Here is a 15,397-nt window from a genome sequence, read left to right as displayed (position 1 = left end):
GTTCAGCCTCCAAAGAAGTACCACTTCAATCCCTAATAACCCGTAATTTCAAGTGGATCAAAAATATCAGAGTAAAGTCCAGACAGAATGAAGAATGTAGCACAGCTTGGGAAACTTATGAGTTGTTAGTGATTGAGGTGGTGCTCCTCTGGAGGCTGAACACATTTTATTGGAGGTGTTTTCAGTGTGTCCTGATATTTGATACAAATTTATATGTTTAAGGTGTGTCTGCTATTCTATTGCACAGTTTTGTGTTGACATAAACAAGGCATCAACAGAACAGTTCCTCCCCGTCTGCCCCCGGCACCTGGTATTCAGAGGTACATTGACTTTGAATTTGGAAGTTCCATTTTGCTACCATGGCTGGTAGATATCAGTTAAGTTCTCCTACTTCCTGAATTTGTCTAATCCAGCTTCGTTTTGTTATTTGTCTGCACTACGCTGTCTTATTTTAGGCCATATGATGTTTTGGGGGGGGGGGGAAGGAGAAGTTGGGTTTATACCCCGCCCTTCACTACCCAAAGGAGTCTCAGAGCAGCTTACAATCTCCCTTCCCTTCTACAGACACCCTGTGAGGTAGGTGGGGCTGAGAGAGCTCTTTCAAGGACTGCTCATGAGAGAACAGTTCTGAGAGAACTTGTGACTGACCCAAGGTCACGCCAGCAGCTGCACGTGGAGGAGGAGTGGGGAATCAAACCCATTTCTCCAAGTTAGATTCCACCCCTCTTCACCATCAGATCTCAGAAGCCACGCAGGGTCAGTGCTTGAATGCGAGTCCACCAAGGAAGACTCTGCAGAGGAAGGCAGCGGCAAACTACCCCTGCATCTCACTTGCCTTGAAAGCCTGTTGCTGGGGTCGCTGTAAGTTGGTTGTGGCTTGATGGCACTTAAGACACAGTTGCGGTTTTTGGTGGGCTATTATCCGATTTTGCAACTGCATGTTCGATGGCATGTATCACACTGCTCGGTGTGTTGTTGCCAGAGGTAGTGTGCCCCTGATTTAATTAGATAAGCTGCCTCGAGTCTTGGCAAAGAAGTGTGACCTAAAGAATGACTCGATAAGAGCCATCGCCCGTAGCCGCTATTACTGCGTCCTGTGGCAGGGAGTTCCACAGAACAACAGTGCGTGGCTCAAAGAGACAGTTGTACCTGCCTGCTGTGAAATCAATGTCATGGGGCCGTCCCCAATTATATAAGCGGGGACAAAAAAAAAAGTCCCTATCTAATCTCTCCAACTCTGTTTCTTGAATTCTACAATACGATTCTTAGGAACTCCCAAGAGATTCGTGACGGCTTCATCCCTCCTTCAAAATACTGGAGGGGTGTCTGTTGCATAAAAAGATATTAGCAGAATTTGAGCCGTGGATTGCCCAGAACAGGATAAACCTGGATCCAGGCCAGCTTCTACCGTTATTACCGCAAGCTTCTTCTGGGAGTTAACTGAATATTATGGATTATATGAAGAACACTGATAGAAGCCGTTGTCAACATTAGCTTCGAGCCGAGTAGGCCGGGTTATGAGGCAATATGAGGCGCACATCTCAGGAGGCGAATGTGGAACGCCACTAAAGGTACCCAATCGGGAGATGGATCCGACCCAAGGGGTAAAACTCACAGGAGCATTTCCAGGGCAGACTTCCTGGAGAAGAAGAAGAAGGAGAAGAGATTGGATTTATACCCCGTCCTTCACAATTCAGAGCGGCTTACAATCTTCTTCCCCTTCCCCTCTCCTCCTCACCCCACCTGCTCTGAGACTCCGAGTGAAGGGTGGGGTATAAATCCAACTTTTCTTCTTCATCGGGGAGGGAAAGCGGGGGTATAAATATCTAAATAAATATTGTGCAGGGTTCCCATTCTAGTCTCACAACAATCCTAGAAGGTAACTTAGGCTGACGGAGAATACAGGCTTCACGGCCAAGTTGGGCCCAGGTCTCCCCAGTTCTTGTTTGACCACATTAACCACTATGACACGCTGACTTTTCAGGACTCCCGAATCTCAAGGCTTCACATTAGAACGTTACTCTGCCCCGATCCCTTTAGAATCAGACTCGGTTGGCTGTGAATCTCCGAGAACGTGCAAAAATCTTGAAAGCAATTGAGAAAAAGTGCAGAAAAGGGCAACTAGAACGATAAAAGGATTGGAACACTTTCCCTATGAAGAAAGGTTAAAGCGCTTGGGGCTCTTTAGCTTGGAGAAACGACGGCTGAGGGGTAACATGATCGAGGTTTATAAGATTATGAATGGGATAGAGCAGGTTGAGAAAGAAGTACTCTTCTCCCTTTCTCACAATACAAGGACTCGTGGGCACTCCATGAAATTGCGGAGCAGTCAGGTTAGAACAGATAAAAAGAAGTCCTTCTTCACCCAAAGAGAGATTAACTCATGGAATTCACTGCCACAGAAGGTGGCGGTGCCTACAAGCATGGACAGCTTCAAGAGGGGATTGGATAAACATCTGGAGCAGAGGTCCATCAGTGGCTATGAGCCACAAGGTATAGATAGGAACTCTCGGTCTGGGGCAAGGGATGCTCTGTATTCTTGGTGCTTGGGGGGGGGGCAACAGTGGGAGGGCTCCTAGATTCCTGGCTCCACTGGTGGACCTCCTGATGGCACCTGGTATTTTTGGCCACTCTGTGACAGAGTGTTGGACTAGAAGGGCCATTGGCCTGATCCAGCATTGGCTTCTCTTATGTTCTTATGAGAGAGAAATTCTACAGATTACTGTAAACTTGACACGTGGACTGTGATGTGCAGTGGTTGAACAAGCTCAAATATATTTTAGGGGATTTTTATGCATACCGGTACCACCTTAGTGTCTTCCTGTAAGCATTAAACTGTACAACGTTTCTAAGAAGGCTGAAATGCAAAATAGTAAAATGTCAGAAGGGAGAAACAAGAACACAGAGATCCCAGAGGAGATTCGGGCCCTGCGGGACCTTGCACAGTTCCGCAGGGCCTGCAAGATGGAGCTCTTCCACCAGGCGTTTGAGTAGGAGCCACCACGACTGTTACCATCTGTCTACGACTAGTACTATCTGTCCTAGCCCTTTATTACCAACTCGCTGTGAGCGCTAAAATGGTGGTACTGCGTGGACCTGTGGCCACTAAGGATACCATCCTGATGACGTCATCTGTTCCCTTGTTAGATATTGTGGAGAGCACTTATGTTGTATTGAATGTTCTTAAAATGCAGTTTTAATGTTTTATGTATTGGGCATTGGCCCCATCTGTATGCCGCCCTGAGCCCGTTGGCAGGGAGAGCGGGTTATAAATTTAAACAAACAAACAAACAAACACATAAAACTGGACTTTGGGGTGAGGGCGTAGTTTCCATGTTTTATTTTTTTAAACAAATGCATTTGGTGCTCAGTATCTTAAGGTGCAAAATGGCATGGACGTAATGTAAATAAACCAGACCACTGTGCGTAAGAAGAGATCTCAAATCAGACTGGGACTCCTAGTGCGCTTAACATAATGGTTAATCCAGCTCAGATTTTGACATTTACCTTGAGCATACATTGGGGGATATTTCCAGAATACCGGCATGAGTGCGGAGAATTAAAACGTACAAAGGACAGGGGATTAGGGTAGCGGTGGAAAGAACGTCGCTTGCTCCCAGAAGTTGATACAGAACGAGACAATGGGAAAGCAATACTTGATTGAGGCTTAGATATCCGCAGAGGACAGGTTCTGAAAAGCGACGAGCTCTTACAACATCATGGAGATAAGACAGACAAAGGCGTTTATAAGTCCGGTCCACTTCGAAGCCAAAAAAAAAAAAAGTGTCCGATTACCGAGAATGCCACGGATGGTTTTTCCATCTCCAAAAGTGCTCTAGAAACATCATTGCTTTGGGTGGGGGGTGGGGGGGACAGTGATATTTGGCAGGTTGCCAAACCAGAGGAAGAACACCATACAAAACATTACCGACATTGTATTCTGGGCAAATATGTGTCACGTGGGAATGGAGGAGGCAGAGAAAAAGATTTGCAACAGCCACATTGCACAGTTCCGGTTTTGGCAAAGGTCACGCCGCAGCAGTCTTTGGTTCTCGAGGAACGTCTCGGTCTGGATGCGCCGGCTGTTAATCCAGGGTGTGTACATTTGCCTTTGCGGTGCAGCTTTAGAAGCCAATACGTTGGCTTTAGGCCAATACGTTTTTCATATAACCTTTCATTACCTACCCTGCAGTCTGCATTCTCCATTCCGCCTCCTGGGCCCAGGCCGCCATAAGCTCTCTGTGATGTCACAGCAGGCAAACCAATGACAGTTGGGGGCTGCGGTGACACTTTATCAGAATGGCCAATGGCATTCAAGAGGAGCGGGGCAGGTGGAAAAGGGTCATAGGTCAAAGAGTTGGTCACAGCAGTGAAGCCACAGGGGAAGAAGGTTGGCGATGGATGGTATTTTTGGGGGGTGGACGGTGCTTGATACTAAAGAGGCAATAGGCTGGTTTTTGACCGTAATAAACACTGACTGACTAAAGAGGCAATTTTTGATGGGTTGGACTATTCAGACTTCCATGGGAGGGGGGACGAGAGGAGATGCTTGTTTGAATTTTAAGAAGAAACGTAGAAAAACTAGTGTGTGAGGACAAAGCACTCCTTCTAGCCTTTTGTGTACAACGAAGGTTTGTTTCGGAGGACTCACACATTCATGTTCCCCGGCAGCTCAGCCGAAACTGTACCTCCCGACTGCTGCTATCGGCTGGATGCTGGAAGCATGCGCTCGAGCACCCTGCAACGGCAGAGCTGGACCGCGTCAGCCTTTCAGTTGGTAGGACAAAAAAAAAGGTCGAATTGTTTATGGCCGGAAGAGAGGATGTCCTGAAAGAGTGAGGGACCAAGACGAATTTTACACGGCACGTACTTTCCCCGAATTTTACTCATGTCTCCTAAATGATAGCAGTTGCAACCCTGCCAATGCGCTGCTGAGTGCATGCGTCCTTGCGCCGCATCGCTCCCCTCCGAGGCGTGTGCATTCGCTGCCGTGTTTGTTCTTTCCCCTCTGCAAGTGTGCCTGCAGTTACATAAAAATGTTCGGGCCTCCTACCCACTTTGCCTTTTTTTTAAAAACGCTTTCCGGAGCCTATAATTAGCCCTTTCAAACTTCTGCTCTTAATGGAACCTGCTGAAAGCCAGAGGTGGAGACGGGCTACTTGTGAGAAAGGCCACCTGCCTGGGACTGGTGGGTGGTTTCGCTAAGTGTCAAAGTCCCCCGTCCCCTGGGCCCTGGGCTTCCATCTCAAATGCACTTTTTAAGAAGTTTTAGCCAAGGGTAATTAGAAGTCAGTCCGAACTTTCGTATCCCGTCGAATTGTCCTGCTAAAATGGCACTGCTTCTCGCTTCCAAACCACCTTGTGCTTTCTTTTCCCGGGCCTCTGGCACCACCATAGTCGCAGCTATTGACTCTTGACTGCTTTCTGGCGATAGATTTCTTCGGTGAACGGCCTGGAATTTGGGAAGGCGGGGTGGGTGGGTGGATCAGGGAAGGTAGAAGGTTTTGGGAAGAGAAGGAAAGGAAACAAAAGAAAGAGATGGTGAGATTACTTTTTCTGCCGCCTGAACGCCGAAAGAGAATGTGGGGAGAAACAGCCAGGGGGTTTTTTTAGTGAAAAGCTTGCGGTATCCTCAAGGGGACAGGACGAGCGGAAAGGACTTTCGATCCTCTTGATGCACGTCAGTTACACTGCGTGTGCACGGCACTCCAAACAAAAAGGTGGAAATAAGAATCAGACCTGTAGGTTATTTCAGGCGCGCCGACTCTGATTTGGAAAGAAGATGAGACAATTTGAAACTCATTTCTTATACATCACCCCAGTTCAATCCCATTTTCCAGGTAGACCTGAAAAGTTTTATTTTGCCCCTTCTCCTTTTGGATCACTCTAAGGGAGGGTCCCCCAATGTGGTTTGGAGAGAGCCAGTTTGGTGTAGTGGTTAAGAGGGCGGACTCTAATCTGGGAGAGCTGGGTTTTGATGCCCCACTCCTCCACTTGTACCTGCTGGATGACCTTGGGCAAGCCATAGTTCTGTTAGAGCTGTTCTTGAAAAAGAGCAGTTTCTGTCAGAGCTCTCTCAGCCCCACCTCCCACACAGGGTGTCTGCTATGGGGAGGGGAAGGGAAAGGAGTTTGTAAGCCGCTCTGAGACTCCAAGTGAAGTGCGTGGTATAAATTCAATCTCCTCTTCTTCTTCTGGTTCTGTGAGAACCATGGCCCCAGTAACACCTTGCCTTGTGCCCACTGACAGTTTTTAGAAAGTGGGTGGGGTCAGGTGGCACTTTTGCCTAGCAAGATTTCTGATTGGCCACTGGAGATTTGACTGCCCATGCAAATTTTTAAAAAAACCCCACTGCTTTGTCAGCAGCTGCCACCACAGCACAAGGATCTTCACAGTGTGATTGATGGTAAGCTGTGGGAGCCATTTTGTGGCTAGCCTCACCTCCTGAGGCAGCCTTTTTCTGGCAGCCATTTTCTGGCTGCGCCCACCACACTGTGTCAGAATTCCAAAGGTACCTGCAGGCTCAAAAAGGTCGGGGACCCCTGCCGTAAGGAAACTGCCCTTAAGCTGGCCAAGTTTTGTACAATTTTTTTCAATGATGAAACAACCTGGTTAAAACTTTTTATTAATTAAGTACATAACACGGAATTTAGTTTAACACAAGCTTATGATTTTTAACTGTGTGTTTATATTTCCTTGTATGTGCTACTGAATGTTACTGCTTATCTATGACTGTAATAAAATCACGTAATGAATTCTGACCCCCAAAATCTGAGGGGGGGCAGATTTCAGAAGCATTTCTGGGTTCCAAATGTCACGATTGAGTATCCAAATCCAGCGTGACCAATAGCTGGAGCAGGTCTGGATGATCCGAATCAGGATCCGTAATTCAGCGGCTCCCAGTGAGTTGAGGATGATACATATTTAGGGTTGCCAGGTCTGGATTGGAAAATACCTGGAGACTTTGGGGGTGGAGCCAGGAGAGGGTGGGGTTTGGGGTGGGGAGGGGCCTCGGCATGGTACAATAGCATAGAGTCCACCCTTCGAAGCAGCCATTTTCTCCAGGGGAGCTGATCTCTGTCAGCTGGAGATCAGTTGCAAAAGCGGGAGATCCCCAGGCCCCAACTGGAGGCTGGCAACCCTATACATATTCATTCATTTATTATTTATTAATTAAATCTCTAGGTCACCCTCCCCTGCGAGCAGGGCTCAGGGCAGCTTACAACGCAGACACACAATAAATATATAAGTTAAAATTTTAAAACCAACAAAAGAAGCAACAGTTCTTAATACAATTTATCAGTGCCAAGATGGCTAATAGTCAGAATTCCTGCTCTAGCAGACCGCAGCCCGGCTGATCAAATCACGGGTACTCTGGGAAGGAAAAACCAGGTCACACATTTCTCTCTCCGTGTCAGAGTCCTGGCGTCTTCTGGGTCCTTCTCTGCCCTGCACGTCACAACGACAGACATATATATATTTAAAAATCTACTGCTGAATTCAAGCTGCAAACCAGCTTCATTCAATCAGGGTCCCTCTGGGTGTCGGAGAAGCAGCAGCGTTCAGCCCCTCCACCCGTCGCTTGCTTTTGTGGATCGCATTTGAATGAATGGATGGATGGAAAATATCTGCCACTGCTAACGTATAATTAACGCAACCAGGGGATCTGGTTTTCTCCCCCCTCAGCAGATGTGTGGGTTTCGGAGAAAAACTCGTGAATGGAACTGCAGAGTACAAACTGTTTCTTGTGGGAGTGGGATTGGGGTGGGGGTGTGTGTCAAATATTGCCCATCGGGACTCAAAATAGCCCTTATTCTAGAATGACCTCGGACGAGCGAGAGTCTTCCTCTATAGTGGCATCACGGGGTCGTCAGATAATTACGGCAGAAGGAACAGCTCCATTATTCATGTAAGCCAGGCGTTCCCGATATAGTGCACTGTGGGCAACTTGATGCTCATGAATTCCTTTCCTAGTGCCCACCAGTGCTCCCTCTAAGCTGTAGAGTCTTGTGAGCAGAAGTTCTTACTTTGTGAGCGACTGGCATTAAAGTTGTGAGCGAGCGATTTGGCTGCCGCCTAAATTAGTTTGCTCTGGAGCCGTCCTTCTGGAGCTAAGGCAAAAATGTGTGAGCCGGAGGCTAAAAAACTGTGAGCTAGCTCATATTAACTCAGCTTAGAGGGAACACTGGGCCTGACCCAACAAGGCTTCTTTTATGTTCTTATATCTTCTTATGTCTGGGGCAGGGATGCTCTGTCTTCTTGGTGCTTGGGGAGCAACATTGGGAGGGCTTCTGGAGTGCAGTTTCCATTAGTGGACCTCCTGGTGGCCTCTGGGTTTGGGCCACCATGTGACACAAAGTGTTGGACTGGAAGGGCGATTGGCTTCTCTTACGTTCTTATGTCTGGGGCAGGGATGCTCTGTCTTCTTAGGGCTTGGGGAGCAACAGTGGGAGGAGCTTCTGGAGTTCTGGCCCCGCTGGTGGACCTCCTGATGGCCCCTGAGTTGTGGCCACTGTGTGACACAGAGTATTGGGTGGGCCATTGGCCTGACCAATGCTCCCTCTAAGCTGTGGAGTCTTGTGAGCAGAAGTTCTACTTTGTGAGCTACTGGCATTAACATTGTGAGCGAACGATTTGGCTACTGCATAAATTAGTCTGCTCTGGAGCCATCCTTCCGGAGCTGAGACAAAAACGTGTGAGCCAGAGGCTACAAAACTGTGAGCTAGCTCACACTAACTCTGCTTAGAGGGAACAGTGGTGCCCACCAAGTGTTTCTAAAAAGTGGGCAGGGCCAGGTGGGGCTTTTAGCCAGCAGGACTTCTGATTGGCTGTGCAGATTTTTTAAAAATTGTTTTAAAGGCAGCTGGCCCCCCACAGGACAAGGATTTTCGCTGTGTGACTGAAGGTAAGCTGATCGTATGGTGCAGTGGTTAAGTGCGCGGACTCTGATCTGGGAGAACCGGGTTTGATTCCCCACTCCTCCACGTGCAGTTGCTGGATGACCTTGGGCAAGCTGTAGTTCTGATCAGAGCTGTTCTTGAAAAAGAGCAGTTTCTATGAGAGCTCTCTCAGCCCCACCTACCTCACAGGGTGTCAGTTGTGGGGAGGGGGAGGGAAAGGAGTTTATAAGCTGCTCTGAGACTCCTGTGGGTAGTGAAGGGCGGGGTATAAATCCAATCTCTTCTCTTCTTCTTCTTAAGTGCACAGACTCTAATCTGGGAGAACTGGGTTTGATTCCCCACTTCTCCACTTGCGGCTGCTGGATGACCTTGGGCAAGCCATAGTTCTGATAAGAGCTGTCCTTGAAAAAGAGCGGGTTCTGTCAGAGCTCTCTCAGCCCCACCCACCTCACAGGGTGTCTGTTGTGGGGAGGGTAAGGGAAAGGGAAAGGAGTTTGTAAGCCACTCTGAGACTCCAAGTGAAGGGCGGGGTATAAATCCAGTCTCTTCTTCTTCATTTTTAAACATCATGCTCATTTTGGAAGGCACGTTGAAGAGTTACTAGTGGAGGGGTGCATATCACCTGTCCCGGAATGCAGGCAGAGCAAGGCCACAGAGCAAGGCCACAGTCAAGAGTCCAGTCCAGAGATCAAATACCGGTTTAGCGGCAGTCGGAGTCCGTGGGTTGTTCCGGAAAGCAAGCGTCAAGGCAGTCGGAGGTCGCTGATCTGCAAGGTTCAGGTAGGTCTGAAAAGCAGAGTCGAGGGTCGGCCCGACGGTCGCGGGAGGCAGGCAGAGTCCGGAGTTGTGGTTGCAAAGTTCACAGGGTTGAACATGTGACAAGTTGCTTCCACAATCTGCGGTTCTCCAGGTCTCATTTATATGGGCATCCCTTAAGAAGCCTGATTTACCGCCATCTGCTTGGAGGTGCTCCTGCACTTGCTCAGAACTGCTATCGTGAAGCAGCTGGTGCCGAGCCAAGAGGTGAGCACTCTGTCTGTGTGTCCTTAAGTCTTGCCGGAGCTTTTCCCTTCGCTGTTCAATTAACGGGAGGGGGGGGGAGCCTGATGGGCTACTTTTCCTGCAGCTGTGCTTCCTCGGCTACCTCAGAGCTGTGCCTGGGTGGGGCAAGGTCAGCTGCCGGCAAATGAATCTTGAGGCTCCTGTGTCTCCGATTCACTAACTTTGGCTGGTTCAGAGCTGGCTGCAAGTGGCTCCTCGACTCCTGAGGAGTCTTCAGCCACACGGGACTCAGGCTGGTCAAGCTGGCCCACGACATCATCTCACTGCCTGACATATTTTGTTTGGCCCCACCTCCTGTGGCAGCCATTTTGTGATTGCGCCTACGGATCTGTCAGGATTCCCATGGGACCCGTAGGCTCAAGAAAGGTTGGGGACCCCAGATATAACCCCTACACTCCCCTAGAGAGTGGCAACTCTCCCTTGTGAGGCTGAGGATCCAGTAGAAGGCAATGTGAAACGCCTCCACCCTGCGACCCTGGAAAGCAACTCGGTAGAAGGCAGCTTCATGCATTTTTCGGAACCCTGGCTCAAGGGAAGAGCCTCTGCTTCACATTCACGTTCCTACAATTGATCCTTGGAGCCCCACAACGTATCCCGAACACCCTTCTTAGATCAGAGACTGGGGTGACTGGGTTGGAGACTCACATGTGGCTACTCACATCTAATTTTGGGCGAAAACTCACCTTCAATCTGGTGGGTTTAGCACCCCTGATCTTTGCCGATAGCCACTGTTCAACCTGGCAAAAAGCAATTGAAGGGAAACTCCAGGGGCATGGCCTCCCCCCTCAACTCCTACTGCGTCTTGGGTACCAAAAAGCAAAAGAAACAATTAGACAGCGGCTCTGGGATCAAGCCCTACAATCAGATAGGGCACAGATACCGAATCATCCAATTATTCCGCAGCATACCAAAGGCTTCCAACCAGCAGATTATCTTAAATCCCTTGAGCTCGCCAAATACTGGTGAACCGCTACCCTTGCATGCTTTAACGCTGTGCTGCACTGCCAATTCTACAATGACATTCGATCTCAGTACACAGCCCCAATCCTATCAACTCTTCCAGGAAGATGTGAACAACTTTACGTCTCCCTTCTTCTTGCAGATTCTTCCAGGAGATGACAATAAAATAGCTAAATTTTGCCTTCGGGCATCTGGGATACACAAGCGGCTGACTGAGTCTTAATAATAACCTCACTGCCTCCGTCCCTTCACAACCAGAGCTTAATCTTATATTTTATATTTTTATTTTTTTATCCTTATCCTTATTATTACTGATCTTGTATCGAAATAAACTTTGAACTAAGGTCCAAGGTTCAATCAACTGGCATTTCCAGTTAAAAGGATCAGGGAGAAGGGGTTTATGTATCCCCCCACTTCCCTGACCCTGGGGGGACGATATGTGCCCCATGGGTGGCTTTATGTGTACTGATGTGTTACATTTCTCCAGCAGAGCCTGGGTTTGTTCTGCGTCAGGAAAATGGTGTTTTGGGGGGGACCAGAAGCCCATTCTCCATATGCACTGTTGTCCCAATCAAAGTTGGGACCCCGCGCAATTGCAAACTGAGTTCCCAACGGGGAACTCGCGGCTGACATTCGGCTAAAAGTTAGAGGAGAAATGTTAAACATAATATGTAGTTAGGACTTAAGTCCCTGAAGAGCCCTTGATCATTTGTGATATATGGCACATCCTTCTGATGGGTAGGAACCTTTGTACTCCATCGGCAGCAGGGAAATACACACAACAGGTTCAGTAGAAAAACCCTCTTGGCACAATTCTCTGAAACCACGGATAATCGGGGGTTTTTTTTTTGCTTGCCGAGAACAAAAACAAACTCACCCTTCATACCGCAAAGCAATTGTGTAGGACAGAGCCACGATGGCTGTCAGAAGGAGACCAGCTGGACTTGCGAGCCTGGTTTTGAAAGGAAAGAAGAAAACACAAGAGAAGGTAAGTGGTTTGTGTGACATTGTGTTCTGAGAAAGGTCTTATGTAAGGTACAACTGAGTCACTGGGATAGGAGGCCGCAGAGGGTGAGATCATCCCCTGACACCCAGAACGATCGCGTCGTGCTAAGTTCCCAACTCTCTCTGTCTTTTTGGCCACAGTCACTTGCCGAAAGATGCCAGTCGCTTGGCCAAAACCGCCTCCCAACCTCCTTTTGTCGACCTCCTTGCAGCTCCATTAAAACAGCACAGGAGACAGAACGATGGAAATGGTTTGCATCGAGGCGACCGAAGAGCAAAACTCACCATTATCAAAGAGCCACCTTCGATTGACAAGGAGGCATTGACGGTGAAACCAGGGATGAAATGCAGACCAGACTAGGACTACTTCCAGGTGGGGTGGAGCGGGATGCAAAAATGTGCCCCGATACAACAGCGGAAGCAACGGGGGTGGGCGAGAACAGCTTCCACACAACCTGTTTCCTGCTTCCTCCTCCACCACCAGACACCTCCCGGTTTTTCCTGCTGTGTCTGTGCAAAAGGGGTATACGTGGCAGCCCCCCTCGTGGCTTGGGACCCCCTCTTTCCCCTTTCTCAGCTGTGTGGCAGGGAAAGGAGACGAAAGCCCTTTAAAGAGCTAAAGGGGATGGAATGATGTACATCGGCAAGGTGGCCCGTGCCATTTTGGAAGTGGAGGTTAGCTCCGCCCTCACCCCCTTAGTGGCATTCATGAAAAGTAGCATGGTAAAGCGGATAGAGTGTCAGATGAGACTCTGGGAGGAAAATGAACTGGGGAGAAAAGGGGGGGGGGTATAAATAGTCAAATGAAACAAACACACACTGATCCTCCCCAAGAACCTCTACGAAGAATCTCCTCGAACCAAATCGGTTTAATGAGCAAAGCCCTGAGTCATGCTCAGAAAGACCACAGGATTGTGTGGACATACCCTTTAAATGTGGGGGCTTCCTGCTCTCCACGTGGGTCGAAAAACAGACCCATGTGGAAGCAGACTGGATGGAGGAGACGCCGCACCAGATCCAAAAGGAAGACAGGACTGGATGATTCGGGGGAGAAAACACGAACGTTCGACCTTTGCATACAACACTCGCACCACAGTCCTGTGAGAGGGTGGGCCATGCAAGCTTGACTTGCTACTGTCTGTCTCCAATGTCTGGAAGACCCTGCCCAGGATCTTGAATTAGAATCCTGTGTCTGTTGGGGTGAGCCCTTAAGTGCAGAGGCTGAAGAACCAACATTGCCCTCCCAGGTCATGTGAACATACAAAGAGGATCTTGACCTCGCCCATCTAGCTCTGTCCATCTAACTGTGACTGGACACATCTCTCCAGGGTCTCAGGAAGAAAAAAAGTCACTCCCACCACCTGGTACCAAAGATCCATCCAAAATGGAGATGCTGGGGATTGACCTCAGGACCTTCTGCATGCGAAGTAGGTGTTCTGCCCACTGAGCCAACAACCCTCACCTCCAACAATGTTGCCTGGTACTGAATCAGAACCTTGGCCTGTCCTCACGTCCGCTCTGACCCACAGGTGTTGTCCGGGGTCCTGAGACCTTTCACACCCTCAAATGCTCGATCTTTATGACTGCAGATGCCAGAGATTGAACCTGGGACCTTCTTCATGCAAAGGAGGTGGTCTACCACTGAGCCATGGCCCCTCCCAGCACAATCCCACTTCACTCCCCTGTCCACCACTAGCAGCCTAAGGGCTCCTCCAGGTCTTTCCAGGTCAAAGCCTTTGCTGGAGCAACAGTCAACGAGGGTCTCTACGATAGCTTTGCCTATATTCCCCCCTAGTTTCTGTGTCTGCTTGAGACTAAAACAGCCGGTATTGTAATGCCCCTGTATAGATCTATGGTGCGGCCTCATCTGGAATACTGTGTGCAGTTCTAGTCATCGTATCTCAAAAAGGATACTGCAGAGCTGGAAAACGTACAGAGGAGGGCGACCAAGATGACGAGAGGGATGGAGCCCCTTCCCTAGGAGGAGAGGCTGAAGGGTCTCTGGGACTTTCTGGTTTAGAAAAGACACAACTGAGCCGGGACACGACAGAGGTTTATAAAATTATGCATGGGGCGGAGAGATTTGACAAAGACAACTTTTTCTCCCTCTCCCAAACTACTAAAAGTCGAAGGCATTAAATTAAGCTGATGGGCAGAAGGTTCAGGACGGACAAAAGGAGATACTTCTTTACACAGAGAGTGATTAAAATCTGGGATTTGAATAATGGAATCACGAAGTTGGAAGGGGCCACAGAGGCCATCTAGTCCAACCCCCTGCTCAATGCAGGATCAGCCTGGAGAATCCCTGACAAGTGCTTGTCCAGCCACTGCTTAAAGACTACCAGTGAGGGGGAGCTCACCACCTCCCAACGAAGCTGAATTCACTGTTGAACAATTTGCTGCCAGAGGACATAGTGATGGCCACAGGAATATACTGCTTTAACAGGGGATTAGATAGATTCATGGAGGATAAGTCAGGGGTCATTTCCTGCAGGAGCGAACAGGAGCGGAGCTCCGGCAGTAAAGAGCCCAGGGGGCAGGCACATGCAACAAGCCCCACCCCCTGCTCCCAGTAGCCCTCAGTCAGAGCAAGAAGCAGCCAGGTAAGTTGAAGAGCCTCCCCACTGGCCCACCGGTCCAAAACAGTCCAGTGGCACCTTTAAGACCCAGTTTTATTCAGGTACAAGCTCTCCCTCCTCTGTGAGGATAGATCTGCATGCCCCCCCAATAGCTAGCAATCCAAAACAGTCCAGTGGCACCTTTAAGACCCAGTTTTATTCAGGTACAAGCTCTCCCTCCTCTGTGAGGATAGATCTGCATGCCCCCCCCAATAGCTAGCAAAACAAAACAGTCCAGTGGAGCCTGAGCAGTGGGTGTTGCCTTCTGACATACTTCCGGTGATGTCAGGGTGTGTGGCATATGCTAATGAGTTATGCTAATGAGCCCATGCACCTCTTTTTCTACGAAATGACCCCTGGCTACTAGCCCTGGTGACTGAGGGGAACCAAGACATTCAGGTGCACTAATCCTCTGAATCCCAGAGCCAGGAGGCAACATCAGTGGAAGGCCTCAGGCTCTATGTCCTGTTGGCTATCCAGAGAAACTGGTTAGTCACTGTGTGAGACAGGATGCTGGACTAGATGGACCATTAGTCTGATCCAGTCGGGCTCTTGAGAGCCAGTTTGGTGCAGTGGTTAAGTGCGTGGACTCTAAACTGGGAGAACCGGGTTTGATTCCCCACTCCTCCACTTGCAACTACTGGGTGACCTTGGGCAAGTCATAGTTCTGACAGAGCTGTTCTTGAAAGAGCAATTCTTGAAAGAGCTCTCTCAGCCCCACCTACATCACAGGGTGTCTGTTGTGGGGAGGGGGAGGGAAAGGAATTTGTAAGCCGCTCTGAGACTTTGAGTGAAGGGTGGGGTATAAATCCAATCTCTTTTTCTTCTCTTCTGATGTTCTCATCTGGGGAA

General features: G+C 49.0%; 1 protein-coding gene across 2 annotated transcripts in view; it reads right to left on the bottom strand.

Moving 5' to 3' along the window:
* Positions 1 to 3,319: 3,319 nt before the first annotated feature.
* Positions 3,320 to 15,397, bottom strand: part of PEMT (phosphatidylethanolamine N-methyltransferase) — a 109,638-nt gene continuing 97,560 nt past the window's right edge. For both annotated transcript variants that reach the window (XM_015427643.1, XM_015427644.1), the window contains exons 6-7: positions 11,800 to 11,874; positions 3,320 to 5,452 (exon numbers count right to left, since the gene is read on the bottom strand). In XM_015427643.1, the coding sequence (XP_015283129.1) occupies positions 5,404 to 5,452; positions 11,800 to 11,874 (124 nt within the window). In that variant the 3' untranslated portion in view covers positions 3,320 to 5,403. The remainder of the gene's footprint in view (positions 5,453 to 11,799; positions 11,875 to 15,397) is intronic.

This window comes from Gekko japonicus, unplaced genomic scaffold, assembly GCF_001447785.1.
Source record: "Gekko japonicus isolate JY-2015 unplaced genomic scaffold, Gekko_japonicus_V1.1 scaffold136, whole genome shotgun sequence".
Lineage (NCBI taxonomy): Eukaryota > Metazoa > Chordata > Lepidosauria > Squamata > Gekkonidae > Gekko > Gekko japonicus.
This window is presented reverse-complemented; position numbering and strand designations above follow the sequence as displayed.